Source organism: Glycine max, chromosome 16, assembly GCF_000004515.6.
Source record: "Glycine max cultivar Williams 82 chromosome 16, Glycine_max_v4.0, whole genome shotgun sequence".
Classification (NCBI taxonomy): domain Eukaryota; kingdom Viridiplantae; phylum Streptophyta; class Magnoliopsida; order Fabales; family Fabaceae; genus Glycine; species Glycine max.
This window is the reverse complement of record NC_038252.2, coordinates 3,916,330-3,932,481: the sequence shown is the minus strand read 5'-3', so window position 1 is coordinate 3,932,481 and position 16,152 is coordinate 3,916,330. Positions and strand designations below refer to the sequence as shown.

The following is a 16,152-nucleotide window of genomic DNA, read 5'->3' as shown; positions in this document are numbered from 1 at the left end:
GGTAGTTCTATTATCTATCTGTATTCATTTATTTTCAGTTATATGGTTGCTTTCTGGTTCTACTTCTATCCTAATCTTATGGTAGAAAATAGAAATGGAAAAATACCATTGACAATATGAAGGGATTAAGATTTAAGACCAGAAGGTTTTATCTTGCACTATAAATTCTTTTTGTGAACAATATACTCTTTTAACACATTTTTCTAACATTTTTTATTTTTGAGTGAAATTTATTAAAAAAATCACTATTAAATGAGTTTTACATGTAATTTTTAATAAATTTTAACCAATAAAAAAAATGTACTACAAAGTGTATTGGTAATATTCTTTATAAAGATAAATGCTACTTAAAAACTGTTTGAATACAAATCATAAATATTATTTTTAGAGTTTTTCAACTGAAAATATAAAATTTATTTTCAGTAGAGAAATTTTGAAAAACTAAAAAAAAAAAATACTTGTATCCAAATAGGCTCTTTAGTACTTTACTAAGTGAAAGTGCAAAGCAAATAGCTCGAAGGAAGAGAAGAACAAAATGAAAGTGGATAACAAGTCATGTAAATAAATGTGCCTATAATCAATCATAGCACTAATCACTCCCCTTAACAGTATCTCTCTGTTTGCCAAATAGTTTTTTTCCTAAAATTTGCAATTTTTTTTACATAAAAATATACCTCTAACAACCACCACTACTACTGCTCACTAGAAATGGAGTAAACAGACATCCTCATCTCCATGACTTTCTTGTGGGAATTGGAGTGCAAGTAGCTCACAAAAGTAGGACTCTTGGCTGGCCTATACTCTGGTAGCAACCTACCAGACTTGTACCTCACTCCACATGCATTGCATAGTGTCTTTGGACCTAATGGTCCTGCCCTCCACTGTGGGGTCCTCTGAGCCAAGCAATGTGTGCACCTTCTTGGCATTGGTTGTTGTTGACCATTGCTACCCTCATCAAGTTCAGAGTCCCCAAAGCTTATTTCCTTGCTCACATTAATAATCACTTTTTCTTCATCCTCTTTGGCCATGATCACAACCTCTTCTTGTTGCTCCTCCTTATCCTTTGGCTTTGGCATGATGAGTTCACTGTCTGCCAACCAATAAGCCTGTTTGAGTAGAGGAGGGTCAGAACACAAGGCCTCATTTTGAGGGTTCAAATGGTGTGACCATATGCTTAGAGGGTCTTTGTTGGTTCTTGGTGCTGAAAGCCTCTTCCTTTTGCTCCTTGCCTTCCCTGGCACAGCAAAGTTTTGCAAAGGTGGCTCATTTTGTTGTTGAGGTCTCTTCAAAGAAGGGTTGATGCTTGTGCTTGTGCTTTTTGTACTTGTAGTCTTAACACCAACAGGTACCAAGACACAGCTTGGTGGGCTTGAAAAACAGTCTTCAACAAATTCTGAAAGCCACTCCAACTCAACATCCACTTCCTACACATTTTTATTTGAAAGAAATCCAAAATTTAGCATATGTGGTATAACACTAAAGCTTCAAACTTGGTAAAGATATATAACAAAACAACCACTTTCTCAAACCGAGAAAGAAAACATGACAGTAGAATTAACTTGCAAAGAACTAGGAGGGTGCAAGGGAAATTAATTAAGCTAGAACAGTCCTAAAAGCAGAAATGAGATAAGGTAGAAAAATGAACTTTTTAAAGTGACACACTGACCGTGTTCTGAGCAGAGAAGAGGTCATCAAGGCTGCTTGAGCAAGAAGGGGCAAAAACCTGCACTTGTTGGCACTCACCGGAAACTGATACATTTTGGCACATATCCATGTTCATAAGGGTTAAAACTTAGAGAGAGAGAGAGAGAGAGAGAGAGAGTAATTTGAACCAACAAGAGAGGGGAAATGAAAGAGAAGAAAGAGAAGAAAGAGAAATAGAGAGAGCCAAAATTGGTTTTTCAAGTTAGAACTCAACCTTTGTCTCTGGGCACCCTTTATTTAATATGACCATTGCTATTTTGTCGGCAGATAAAAGGTTAAAAAAAGCAAAAAAGAAAGCAAATCAAATTTATCAGTGAGAGCTCACATCACTATCTCATGCAGACACACACCAATAACCATCTCTCATCTTACATTAACCTTGCTTACCCCAAAACATCATTTATTTGTTTATATACATATTCCTTACTTACCTTTCATATTTCCCTCTTATGTTCATCCATTGCTTTTTTTCAGCCTTTGGCATGTAAATAGAATAAACTATAAATTGTTTTTTCTCCATTAAGCAAAATAAAGTTATTAATTTCTTTACGGGAATTTCCCTTTTGTTTTGAGGGTAAAATATTAATAGTGCAGTTAGCTTTGCAGACAGAAGTAACTATTAGATGCTCTCCTTTCACTTTTGCTTTGCTAAACATCTCAAAAGATGCATTGTAAGAGTCCAAGAGGGCAGGGCACACAGACTGGTTCTGCCACTTTCACAGATTCATTTTAAATGTTTTATCATTCAGATTCTTCCAAAATCTTTTAACTTTTGGCAAGTTTTAGTGACTTCAATATTGTGGTCCTATAATGGGGAGGGGAGGGAAATTTTATGAATACCCAGATACTTAACATTAAAGGCAAATTACAATTTAACTAACCTGCTTTTTATTGTCATATATAGATTTTATTTTGTAACACATCCCTTTTTTTTAGGTACACGAGGCATATTTTACAACCGATAAGTAATGGATCCGAGTTATTTTCATAAACTTTTAGTCCTTTGGATTAATTGAAATTAATTTTTGATCCACAACTCGGTCACACTTAATATTTCTTACTTAGATCGAACTCAAATTCTTGAGAAATGAAATTTACTTCTTTTAATAATGTCTTTTTTTTATATGTGGTTAGAAATTAAATCTTTATTCATCTTATTAGAAACCTAACTATTTATGATCAACTTCATCAAATTTTGTTAATCTAACACAAGTATGACTTTCAAAATTCTGATGAATAGACAACATTATATTTTGATCAAACTAATCGGTGATAATGTGCACAAAAGAAGCATAACAATGTTAGTTTTGTAACCATTGAGTTTGAGTTCTTAAGGACGCAGATGACTTAAAAATACAGAAAATGAAAGTTCTTAATATAACTATTTATAGTGAACTTAATATACTCAAGTTGGATTACTTAAATGCTCAATGTGGTATCTAAATATAGGTGGTTCTAGTTCTAGATTAAAAGAAGCATTGGTTTTATGAGATACGCGTTCAATAAGTCTTACCGCTGTAACGTTGTTGAGTTGTTCACGAACTGCTATTATTAAATTTTGGTTAGAAAAACTGCATCTATACTTATACAATCTTAAAAAAAAAATTGTACAACAAAAAGAGAAAAAAGAGAAATATATTAAAAGATTATCTATAACTATTATAAAGAATACAACTTTATTTGATGTCCATTTTTTTAATGGATATTTTTATCCCCAAAAATTTATAAACTTCCAATTTCAATTACATCTTTTTAATTTTACTTTAACTTCCAATTTCAGTTATATTTTTTAAAATAGGTCACACCAACTACATATATATTTAGTATTTTTAGTTCTAGTTAATATAATGGTAAAAAATTAATTATATAGAAAATTTCATAAAAAATTATTGAATGAATTAATGTAACTTACACCTTTTAACCTATTTTAACATAAAATTAAGGATTTGTACTGAAAATCATAAAAGTAAGGATAAATTACAATTTAACCTGATATATTTAGCCTAATTATTTTTACTTTTCACACATAAATTTCATTTTCTAACAATACAATAAATTATGGCTAAAGTGCAAACTTTTAGTAATTTTAGAGAGAATAAAAACATATTTTATCTTTAAAAAATGATTAGAAATATCAAATTTAATAAAATAGGGTTTTATAAGTCCTTCTTACGTGCCATCATAAAACAAAGTTACCATCAAATATAACATTTATATTTTTATATCCTTATAGTGATATTGCACGTTTAAAAAAAAATCTGTTCATCTCTGAATCTACCAAAAACATTTTTCCTTATGAATCCATATGATGTACAATCTAACTATCCTAATCATACGATGCTGCTTATAAAAAAATTTATATACATACATACATATATATATATATATATATATATATATATATATATATATATGTATATATAAAATTAAAACTACACTCATTTATGATTAGGATTAACATGTTGTCCACATTCCACCGCAAAATAAGCGGTGTTTTATTCACCAAGTCTGCTGCGACAAATTTCTTCCAATTCCACCAACATAGGATTGTGATTTGTGAATTGCTTTTATCCATTTGTTTTATGGAATTCCTTATTTCCTTTTTATCCAATTTGAAAAGTTTGTAATAAATTAAGCTTGAAATGTTTAAACCTGCTGTCAATGGTCATTGTGTAAACTATCCCAATATGCTATGTCCCAAATCTTTTTTTTTTTAAAGAGAATTGTCCCAAATCTTTAGAACAGTATGAATTGACTTCCCAAGAATGTTGCGAGGTTATTGAAAGAAATGTATTTTAACATTATAAAGTGTTATGTAAAATTATATATAAAATAGCCAAAAGATAATTAACTTCAGAAGTAGTAAATAAAAGGAAATGTCAAGGTTTCACATTTGACCTTATAACCTCATGAATGAATGCATATTTGAATTTTATCACTGAATCCATTGCCGCGAAACCCCAATTACAATATGGTTTCTGATTGATTGCTTGACAACTAAAGAATTAAAACAAAACGAAAATCCACCACCAATATGTGCGCATGATGAATTATTATTTATGGTGGGACCAAAGTTGGATGAGTAATTAATTGAAAATGAATGGTCTTTGAAAGAAACAGCTTGAAACAGATCCTAGAGAGTTACATAACGAACTGAATGTAGCTCTTATTCCTCTCATCTCGTGGCCTTGCACATAACAACAAATGGGCCTTTGGTCTCTTCCAATCCAAAATCTCCCCATGCCATGCTGTCTAAATAAAAGGGTTCAATCTTCCTATCAACCACAATAATATATACCCATGCATTCTTGTATTATCACCTATTGATTGATGATTCATGCATCTTGATCATGCTAACAACAACAAGACTACTACGTCATTACCAAATAATGATTGACATAAATAATCGTAATTTTTATACTTTAATTAACTGATTTAAAGTTCGAATCATGATTGATGATTAACTATAAATTATATTAAAAGAGAAATATTTATTTTATATATACTTATAATTCTAACAAAGATTTATCACTATTTTTTATGGGAAGAACTTGGTATAAATGCTGAGCTTCAAACACACAATTTGGGTTTGAACAAGTAGCCACTTAAATCACCACCCAACAAGTGCTTGAAAATGAAGCATGAATTAGCCTTGCTTTTTGTGACTGTGAGTGACCAGACATACATACACATGGTACTACAATTCGCAGCCATCAAACTGCATTTAAAAGTGTTCAGTAAGTGAGTGACCTCTTTCTTATGCTTCTTTGACTTGGCTGAGTTTTAACTTGATGTCTATGACTACTGGCCTGGGTTGGAAGAAATTAAAATAATGAAGGGGGCACTATTCCCTTGTTTGATTGGAAATGGGAATGGATATGTGGTCTTATGAATCATGACTCTTGACTGTACTTATGAGGGGCACCGCAAGCAATAATTTCATCAGATGAGGCGTGAGAGGTGACAGGGATTCATGGAAAACATTGGATTAAATAAATGGAAAATTTTTAGGTAACACACTCTTTATTGGTTTATTGGTGGAAGACCTTAGTATAAAAGTAAAATTTTCTAGCTAGTGAGTGTAACTCCGTTGAGGAAGGAGAATGTTTAAATTGTTGTAAATTTTTTTATATTTATTTTTTATTTTTATAGATAAAAAAATCATATATTAAACATAAGATAAATGCTAATAAGTATTCTAAGGCCATTAGTTAAAAAAATAAAATGAAAAAATAATATTAGAATGTGATAAAATGTGTCCCTTATAATTTTTAAATGTGTTGTCATATGATTTTTTTAAATTTTTTAATCAATATTATTAGAACACATGTTAATAAAACCATTATCACAATTAATGCATATTTAAATACTCAAATCTATAGTCATTAATTAAACTAAAACAGTTTTATGTTATCTAATTCACGTGCTCATTTGATTAAGTAGCATCCTCCTATTGGATAAAATTTATTCAAACTCATAAAATTACACGTGAAATTCATTAATAGTATTATTTTGTAAAATTTCATAAATGTAGTTAATAATAAAAAGAAGGAAATAAATTATACATTAACAATATAAAATATTCCATTGCAAACCAAAATATATGAAAAGTTAGTTAATTTTATAATAATTATCTTATAAGTTATATTAATAATAATTTTTTATTAATTAATAATATAAAAATTTTACTCTACGAGTATATAACCTTAAATTTTTTTTGGTGAATATAACCTTAACTTTATAGAAAGTATGTTAAAAAAAATATTACTATAAAATATGCTTAAACAATAATGTGGCATAGGAATGTGCCCACCCCATGGATAATTGGATATGCTGGAATTAGGATGGATTCTTTTCATGATCCATCAATCTGCTCGAACGACCTGTGCGGCTGTGCCACATGCCACTTTTAAATTCTTCCCTTTTTTCCTTGATTTGTGCTATTTGCAATCCACGTCACTTTTACACCAACACAGAGTTTAATTATATCCACACCAAGCCCACATTAGATTTTTTTTTACACCATTGTAATGCACAAAGTTGTGAGTGAAATTATTTTCCCTTGTCATTTTTCCCACGCAAGATACCAAATGATTAATAGTATGAATAACGTTACTTGAAGAACCCTTCATGTTAGCACCAAATGTGTAAATTAATTGGTTTGAAATTGTTTTAGTTTATTCAATAGTTTTGAGTTTAAGTTGTTGATATATAATTATGCTAAATATTTGAGGGAGAATTTTGTCACTCAAATCAATCTTACATAGTTCTTGTAAAATTGTTTCGAATTGTGATTTGCACAAAAAAAAAATGTTATCTCACTTATACGCAATATTTTTAAAATTACATCCATAATTAAATTGATAAAGAAACTAATTTACAATTCATTATTTCAATAATTGTCGAATGCCATTAAATTGGCTTTAATTAAATACTATTTTCGATATTATAATATATATATATATATATATATATATATTAACTTGAATCTATATATTGAAGCAAAATAAAACTTCTAGTGGCATAACTACAGCAGGTCATGCGTTAGGTCCATTTCTGAACCAATGCATAATAGTCGTGCTATTTGCAGATCAACACACTACACAAGTTTCTCCATTGAAACAGAGAACCATGTGAAGTGCCAGCCAGAACAGAAGACTCCTACTGTGCAACCATATAAAATTTAGAGGACATTTATTATGTCTGAAAATACCATTTTCAAACTCTGAAAAAGACTGAACATGGTACTATAGCATGAGAACGAAAGATGGATCAGAACTCAACATTTCCAAGTTGTTAAACATATATATATATATATATATATATATATATATATATATATAATTCATTTCATTTGTCAGGTCTTTTACAAAACCTCCTGTTTTATAAATTTTAAAGCATTAAGATAATTAAATAACTTACACCCCATAAAAAGAATGTCATAGCAACATTTTGCTTAACATGATTGGATATTACTTTTTTTTTAGTTTTAGTATCCTAAGTAAATGTCTTCTAATACCAAGATTGATTGTCTTTTTTTTTTTTTTTTGTGGTGGTAAAAAATAATGGGTGTCTCCAACTCACTGTGACTATTACTTGCTTAACGAAATTTTACATATAATGAGAATCGAATACAGATTCTTCTGCTAAATAGATTATTTTCATTTTGTGTTAACGTAAGAGGACCTTACACCACTACAGGTTAAGGTTAGATTGATTGCACTTGAATTTAAACTCTTGTAAGAAGCATTACTCTTGCTAAAGTAGTATCAACAGTTTGTGTATGTTGCTTAGTTTTTTCTCAGGGCATGCATTACTTACTAGTACGGATCTTGCACCAACTCTACATTATCATCAAATATGAAATTGAATGTGGGTGCACTAAAGGCAATACAAGGTGATCCCATTACTATATTTTGGAAGCATGATAATCCGTTCTAAATTTTTTGGGATGAAATATTCAAATTTAGAATGAGATGGTTGCCCTAGTCAAGGTTAGGACAGACACAACACAACTAGTCCAACTCACAAGGGTGAACAAACATAATAGATGAGGTAAATATTCTGAGGATTAGATTAGTTACATATCAATTCTTAATTTCACCAAGAGTACCACATATTTATCCAAGTGATGAAGGTCTGCTAAGTAACGTTAATATACAACTGCAGATAGGAATTAATATGCATAGATTTTACACAATCATTAGGACTGAAGAGCACTGTTTACAATGAATTTCTTTATAAAATTGAAGTGCCTTGAAATAAACTAAAAATCAGGATTTTTTTTTCTTCCTTTAATTTCTTTTGTTTTTTTTTGGGGGGGCGGGGGGGAGGGGGGTGAGCAAGGATAAATTTAGTGTGGATGGCATGACATACAGGACTATACAACAACCTTGATGATTAACTCAAGGAGACCTTAGATACTGACGCCATTCTTCAGGTGTTCCCTTTCTTAATGTCAGCATTCTTAGAGCTGCGGCAGTTAGAGGTATGGCGAGAATGTCATAGTCCTTTGGGACCTGAATTACAAGAGTAACATTCTATTTAATCACGAAAGAGGAAACATTAAAATGCATGAATATGTTGAAATAGGTAGTGTGTTTCAAAACAACGTAATTGAAAGTTGGAATTATAACATTGGCAACCCCTTCTTGGTAGCAATCAAGACATCGTAGAAAGAAAGCATATATGTTGTAGTTAGTTAAGTAGGTGGTACCTTTGGGGGCTTAATCAACTTCATTTTTGCTTCCTCTAAAGTTTTTCTACCCTTTTTGCAGTTGCATTTGGCACAAGCAGTCACCTGTCATCAGCAAATATTGTATGAGTTCTAGAGCCATATGCCAAAGATGAAGCTGATAAGTGATGAGTGAGCAAGGAAAAATTATTGTGGTTGGGAAGATTGACTCTTGAGGATTCAAAATATGAAGATTAACAATTGGATAGTTAAAAAAAAAAAATGCATTTGAAAACACAAGCAAATAATATATCTTTGCAAGAGAAAGATCATGCTCAAAACAAGTACAACTAAATACACAGCTAGGAACTTGGTTACATAAACTGAAGATGACATACAGTTTATTAATAGCTTGCTATAAGAATAGCAACCCCCTATCCCCAGGAAGGTCAAGAAGGTGACAGTATTTTCTTTCTGCAATTCCATTTTGTTGCGTGAATTAGAACTAGATTCATGGATCATACCATAGGAAGACGTAAAAGAATTGAAGAGTGGAGAAAAACACTCTTGAATTGTCACTACGTAAAATACAGCTAGTTTTCCCAAGTGTAGTACTAATATTAGAACACAAATTTAGAAGAAGAAAAACATTTAGAATGATTTTTCATTAAGAATATCTAAGTGCATTTTGAGAAATCATCAATGAAAGAAACAAAATGCCTATAACCTCGGATAACTAACAGGACTAGGACCCCAAGCAGTTGAATGAACAAATATCAAAGGGAGGATCTAACTGACTATTGTCCTTCTTTGGAATGTAGCCTGAACATGTTTCCCAAGCTGACAAGACTCAATTCAAAAGATTGTAAATCGGAGAGATGAGGAATCATCTTTTTAAATTGTATACTTTAGGTGACCTAAATGACAGTGAAGGTTAGGGGATGCTAAAATAGCACCTGTGGTAGATAATGAAGGTTGAAAGATAGTAGTCCTTGTGATTCAAAGCCTATGCCAATTACATTTCTAATTCTCCAATTCTGCATATGAAAAAGACTCAGTAAAAAAAGGTTATGGAACAATTAAGAGTGCTAGTAAGTTAACTAATGGAATTAAAGATAAAAGGGCACCTAAATATAAAAAGAATTGAATACAAAGTTAATGAAAGAAGAGGTACAGCTTCACCGATTCCAATGGCTTTAGCCTTTGAACCATCACCAAGGGTGATGAAATGAGGATGAAAAATTTGAGAAAAGAGAATGATTACTAGCAATGTGATCAAAAGCACTAGAATCCAACATCAAGGATCCAACTAGCACAGAATGAGAGAAAAGTTGTAGAATTACTGGTATGGACTACAGCATTTGAAGATGATCCTCATTGGGCTGCTTTAAGTTGAAAGTATTCCTTGTATTCACTATCTAACAGAATGTTGGAGGAATCAAAGGTTGGCCAAAAAGCTGTTAAGATGTATTTAACAAATGTAACGAAATAGGAGCAGCATCATAGGGGTAAAGGATGAAAAACATGAACAGCCAAGACTTCAATAATGATGGATACAATAACCCACTGTCCAAATCGAATAGCAAACAATGTCAGAGAACAGACAGAGAAAACAGCCTCTGGAAAGCACCCAGTGAACAGTATGGGCAAACAGTACTGTGAACAGTGCTTCCACAAAAAATTTTGGAACAAAGAAAACAACAAAGATGAATTCTGGTGAAGAGACTTCAAAGGTTGGCCATAAATTCCCAGGAGAGACAGAAAATAAGGCCAAGTCCGAGGAACAATGAACATGGGACTGAGATTCAGCCTTGGCAAAGGTTGGATGCACAGCAGAGATGGGATTAACCCAGTCAGCCACTCAGCCAGTCTGATACCAACTAAAAACTCTAAGGGAGGAGAAAATACTTGTCTGAAATTTGCTTGAGTGAAAAACACACTCAGCCTAGGGATATATATATACAGAATAATTACATGGAAAAAACAAATACAATATACAATTTACAAGAAAGAATAATTAGGCTAATAATTCTAACTTTATTCTTTTAAGTTATAATGAATCTTGGCAACTTAGAAAATAGAACATGTTTATTATTATGTAGTTTCCAACAGTATTTTCTACATGCATAAAAGATTATCTTACTAGATTTTCCCATGTCCATTCTCCACCTAGTGCAGTGGGCATAACATGATCAATGGTCAAATTCTCATGCGAAGAACAATACCTGTTGATAAGGTAAATATCATATCAGTGCAAGGACTTGTATCTCAACTAACCTAATTACTTAAAAGGCAAGATCACCATTGCATCCTTTTTTTGGTAATTTCATAAAAAGCTTTTAGGGGTTGAGTTAGGCATAAACCCCTATTCTAAGGTAGTATTAGAGCCTATCCCAGATTCGTTATTGGGCCACCTACCATATTATCTAGGCATGAAGGGGTGTATTGGGAAAAACCCAAGTCCCACCCATGTTGACTAGAGATAGTGCCAAAATAATATACACAAGTTGGGTGCAACTTTCACCCTATGAGCTTTTGAGGTTGAATTATGACCAACTCATATTATAAGATGGTTTATTCTAATAAATTACTAAGTGAATGAATCTTGCTGTGCCAAACTAGAGATTGGGGGACATGATTAGGGATTTTATATTTGAAAACATCCCAACCAAAGGTAAAATTCAGCTGAATTAAGGTGTTATAGTTCTGTAAATTGATGCCCAGTTCAATAGTTTTATTCCGAAAGTTAAGGAGTAGGGAATTCTTTTCTAGGTCTCAAGTCTCCCACAACCCACAGATGGAGAATCATTCCTTTTAATAGCAAAAGAGAAAATCAACTTCTAGGATTTCCTTACTTTGATAGTGGGATGGGAGCATAAACTTAAATAGCACAACTGAAAGCATGACCGATTGGGCTTTTCCCAGAAGTATGCACTAAATTGTTAACAGTTAACACCACGGATATCATCCATCCACATAACAAAATGTTCTATTTGCAATTCCAATATCTATACATGATGTTAGGAACCCACAATGGAAATATAGAAAAGAAAAGCATGATTATATTGCTTGAGTGAAAGCGAACAGAACAAGGAGAAAGATCTCTCCTCCATTAGTTTCCCTTTTCATAATTGAGCAAGCCCTTGTTGGGTTCTGTCTAAATTCATTTCCCTGAATCCTCTCCCAATTCATCTATTTAACCAATACCCTCTAACTATCAGTCTTAACTAACTAGTAACTACTTTTTCTTACCTTTAATCCTCCAAGCAACTATGATTCTGTCCTAACTCGTAACACACAGTTGAATCTTTTCAGTACTGGTGTTGAATGATCAGTTTTACAGAATATATGAAGGACCCTAAATTTCCTCCAGCAGTGATAATCCTGATTGATTATTCAACCTGGCCTACTAACGTGTTCGATATATTGAGTTTTATGTTGGCTGCCCAGGGCCTAACACAACCCTCCTCCTTAACCCTGGATTTGGATGGGCTAGGAAAAAAGGAGTTTCTGTTTATTGTGCTGAATGACTGAAATTAAACATTTTTAGATTTATTAAAAATTAAAGTTCAATATAAAGCACTTACTGACAGGTGTAATTGTCCCGAAATAGTATATTTTTTCGGCTAAGATTGTTCTTGACTATTCTTCTTTTAACAACCTGAAGTAATTGAGGAACCTGTACCAATAACCAAAAGAAGATTAAGTTGAGCTCGTCTTTATTGGAGCAGACAATTAACAAGAAAATTCTCAGCAATAACTGTTTGCTTAATATTCATTTATAATAACATAAAAAAATAAACATGCTGATAGTAAAGTCACTGGTTTCACTGGTGGCCAAGCACCAGAAATATTAATAAACCAAAAGCATTACTGCGCGCTTACCCTTAAAACAGCTGGTATATAGAAAGAACCACTGGGGGAGTTCACTGTCTTAGCATAATACTCCAGTACATCAGCCTGGAAATGCGAGATTTCAAAACATAACCATATTTCAGTGTTTGTTTAAAAAGAGAAAGAAATAGAAAGTCAACAATTGTTGCTGGAATCAGTATTTGTGTTTGTGTCTTGGTATGTGCAAATTGACCATTAGGCCTGGGGAACAAAACAGGTTTAGATTACACATTGAACCAAAAAGCGAATAAATGGAAGCTAAGTTCAGAAATACGCTCAACTCCTGGAAATGACATGCATTAAGAAATTGCACCAATACATTATGCAAATGCTATGGCATGGCTTAATCAAGCATCAAGTACCAAGGGATTTTTAAACTTTACACATATTCATGTCGATCCCAAAATGATAAATTACTTTAAGTAGTCTAATTGCACACAATAATTAACATAACAAATGAAAAGGCTGAGCAAAGGTATCTGACCTTCTCCATAAACTCCAAACATATAGCACGTTTCCAGCCTACGACATTTACTGGCCTGGAGCAGGATGACAGCAGTCAGAACCATAAGCAAACAACTGAGCAGGTGTCTTGATATTGATGACTATACAAGAGAAAATAAATCGTCACAATTTCATACTATTCACACATTAAACACTGAGGCTATAAAGTACACTATTTCACACAACATCGTTTTTTGAAAGCATGCATAATCAACCAACTCGTTATCAATTTTGGTTCTTACATTTATCTTATCTCGATAGCAAATACAAAAAATAATAAAGTGAGAAATACAAACACGCATGTGTGTAGAACCCACATCACAAATAATGCAAATTCACCTGGATAGCGATCCTGAATTTCCCGAAGCAAACAACAAATATGTCATAAAATAGTCACTCATAGATAAAATACACATATTGATCTCACATCAACTATAGATATAACCAAAGTAAAATACACATATTGAGATCCACATCGACTACAGATATAGCCAAAGTAGAGTTTATAAAGGCTTAGATAATCTTCACCTCATGAGCTAGCTTTTTGGTGTTAAATTAAGTCCAGTCCAAACTCAAGAAGGTATGAAAACTTATGAAAACCTATCATAGCCCTCACATTGGAGGAGAGTGTGTGGCAATCCCACATTGAATCCTCACCTCATGAACTAACTCATGCATCTACCATTCATGGCAGAAGTATCCATTTACACAACACCAGGCTTCAAGAACCATCTTTTTGGTAATTATTAATTAATCAAACCAACTGTTTCAGTGTTATCCATGGAAGATGGAAGTTCGTGGCGGAAGGCCAAAATTCCGCAATATATACACACCATTGTGCCTTATGGCATCGCCATGGCAGGCCTCCCTTCACAAATTGCCTATGGTTGGCGAAAAAATCCACCACGCCATTCCACCATGGCCGTTATTTAACACAACGGGCTTTCTCATAATTTTTCCATGAAACTCCATAATAAAGGAATTATTATCATCACTCCAATTAGAATAATGCATCACAATCAACACCTTATCATGAAACTCCCAAAGCACCACATCAACTCACTTAGTCTTCCTAGAGTGACAGAACAACCTACCAAAAAAAAACTTACTATAAAACCAGCTGGAAAGGTTCAGAATAAAAAAAAGTAGTACAGAAAAAAGGAATTATAAAAGCATAAGACCACCCTGAAGTGTAAAACCCCAAATGAACTTTCCCAATCCCGTAAAGCACAAATTCAGGAGAAAAAAAAAGTTACAAGTTACAACATCAAATTATTGCTGTGCATGCTTGACAATAGTTAAAAAGATACAATTCTTCTAAAGAATAAAGTGACCTGTAAGCTATGTCCAACACCAAACCCCGGAAACAAGACAACCCATCTCGGTCAAACACATCATCATCATCATCCTCCACATCATCATCATATTCATCATGAACACTCCCATTGCCAGAAGTGAGCCATGCCTCCGCATTACAAAGGTGGGTTTTGTTACTTAGAGATGATGATACATAGTAAATTCTGGCAGAAGAACCTATGCACCTTGTTGTTCTTCTCTTGTGGGTTTGAACTGATCTGCACTTGTTGTAGAGAAAAGGGTCCTTGTTGTGCTCCAAAACAGAAGACACACCCTCCCCATTGAAGAGCAGCTTCAGGCGACCCTGCGTAGTGAACTGTGCCATAATAGTAATACCCTTCAAACTTGGAAAGATTGTACCTTTTTCACTTCTGAAACTTTGGCTTCGAACAGAGGGTATAGTTTTATTGGTCGATCATTCAACAACAGGACCCCATTATTGGTGGGAGAGAAACTTGAAATGCTGAGACATTGATCTTTGCGGGAAAAAAACAAAAAATACTGAGAAATTCGTTTGTACCACGGAAAAATCCTTTACCACACGTTATCCTGTGCTCCTCCTAATATCCTCTGTGTTTGGTCAGAATTTACGAATATGCCACTTAATATTAGATAATAGATTCGAACAATTGAGCTAAACAAAATTTCACACTAAGCAGAATTTAATTTAATTGGTTGAAGATAATGCATGAATTATTATATGAATTAAGTTTCCTGAGATATTATCTGTTTAGATATTTGATCGATCGTTGTAATTTTATCTTTAGTCAAAATGTCTAAAATTGTGTTTATAAATAATTTTTAATCTTGATTCCTAAACAATATAATATTTTTGAATTATTAGAACAAACCTATCTTGATTCCTAAACAATATAATATTTTGGAATTATTAGAACAAACCTACAATTGAAAATAAGGGACAAGAATAACTTAGATACTCCTTCTAACACCAAACCTCTCAACAAGTGATAAAGTTTTCAAGAATCATCATTATGTCCTATCAATGGAAAACACTATTACAGTGCCTATTAAATTTTTGTCTGAAAAAGTTGTCATCCTGTCTAAACATCTACGTCACAATAGTTAATCGAAGACAAACAAATCAATCATCTCAGTCTTTAAAACACCTCCATCAATCATGTTAGACATCACCTTCATGGTCAAATACTTTATATACCGCGACACATCAGAGAAAACCCTCATCAATCCAACTCGGCCATCTTTGTTGAAACATCCATCATCATGAAGCTCTTTCATCCAAATCAGACTCATAGTTTGGAGGGCTTGTGTACTGTACAATGCCCACCATACTCACATGTTCGTAGTGGGTGATTGCTCGGGATTTACCAACTTGATAGCTACGACCATTATAAGACATATAACACCAGAAGAGAAGGTAAGTCTCATTGATCTCATTACAAACACCTCAGACATATTACTTACTTTACAATCAAAGTCTTTTTTCAAGTTTCTAAACCCCTTGCTGGTGACGAAATTCGGAACAAGGAGAAGATAACATT

General features: G+C 32.9%; 2 protein-coding genes across 3 annotated transcripts; both read right to left on the bottom strand.

Annotated features, from left to right (window-relative positions):
* Window positions 1-542: 542 nt before the first annotated feature.
* LOC100812088 (GATA transcription factor 9) lies at window positions 543-1,931 on the bottom strand. Its single transcript, XM_003548710.5, has 2 exons — window positions 1,667-1,931; window positions 543-1,424 (listed from the first exon to the last, which is right to left on the bottom strand). Exons 1-2 carry the CDS (start codon window positions 1,778-1,780, stop codon window positions 693-695), a joined length of 846 nt encoding a protein of 281 aa, XP_003548758.1. The 5' UTR covers window positions 1,781-1,931; the 3' UTR covers window positions 543-692.
* Window positions 1,932-8,376: 6,445 nt separating this feature from the next.
* Window positions 8,377-15,182, bottom strand: LOC100810482 (uncharacterized). Of its 2 annotated transcripts, XM_014769211.3 has the most exons (8): window positions 14,611-15,182; window positions 13,257-13,311; window positions 12,764-12,838; window positions 12,466-12,557; window positions 11,022-11,103; window positions 9,835-9,915; window positions 8,921-9,004; window positions 8,377-8,723 (listed from the first exon to the last, which is right to left on the bottom strand). In XM_014769211.3, exons 1-8 carry the CDS (start codon window positions 14,955-14,957, stop codon window positions 8,610-8,612), a joined length of 930 nt encoding a protein of 309 aa, XP_014624697.1. In that variant the 5' UTR covers window positions 14,958-15,182; the 3' UTR covers window positions 8,377-8,609. The 2 variants fall into 2 exon arrangements, with proteins under 2 accessions (XP_014624697.1, XP_003548757.1); XM_003548709.5 differs by lacking the exon at window positions 9,835-9,915 and having other exon boundaries at window positions 14,611-15,180.
* Window positions 15,183-16,152: the final 970 nt, after the last annotated feature.

What these genes read in the sequence shown, in the direction of transcription:
- LOC100812088 (XM_003548710.5), bottom strand. Translation starts at nt 1,780, where the DNA reads ATGAACATGGATATGTGCCAAAATGTATCAGTTTCCGGTGAGTGCCAA. An exon ending in TCTTCTCTGCTCAGAACACG is followed by an intron (nt 1,425 to 1,666) that starts GTCAGTGTGTCA and finishes AAAAATGTGTAG; the next exon opens with GAAGTGGATGTTGAGTTGGA.
- LOC100810482 (XM_014769211.3), bottom strand. Translation starts at nt 14,957, where the DNA reads ATGGCACAGTTCACTACGCAGGGTCGCCTGAAGCTGCTCTTCAATGGG. An exon ending in ACCTTCATTATCTACCACAG is followed by an intron (nt 9,005 to 9,834) that starts GTGCTATTTTAG and finishes TGCTGATGACAG; the next exon opens with GTGACTGCTTGTGCCAAATG. An exon ending in AGTTGATTAAGCCCCCAAAG is followed by an intron (nt 8,724 to 8,920) that starts GTACCACCTACT and finishes CTTGTAATTCAG; the next exon opens with GTCCCAAAGGACTATGACAT.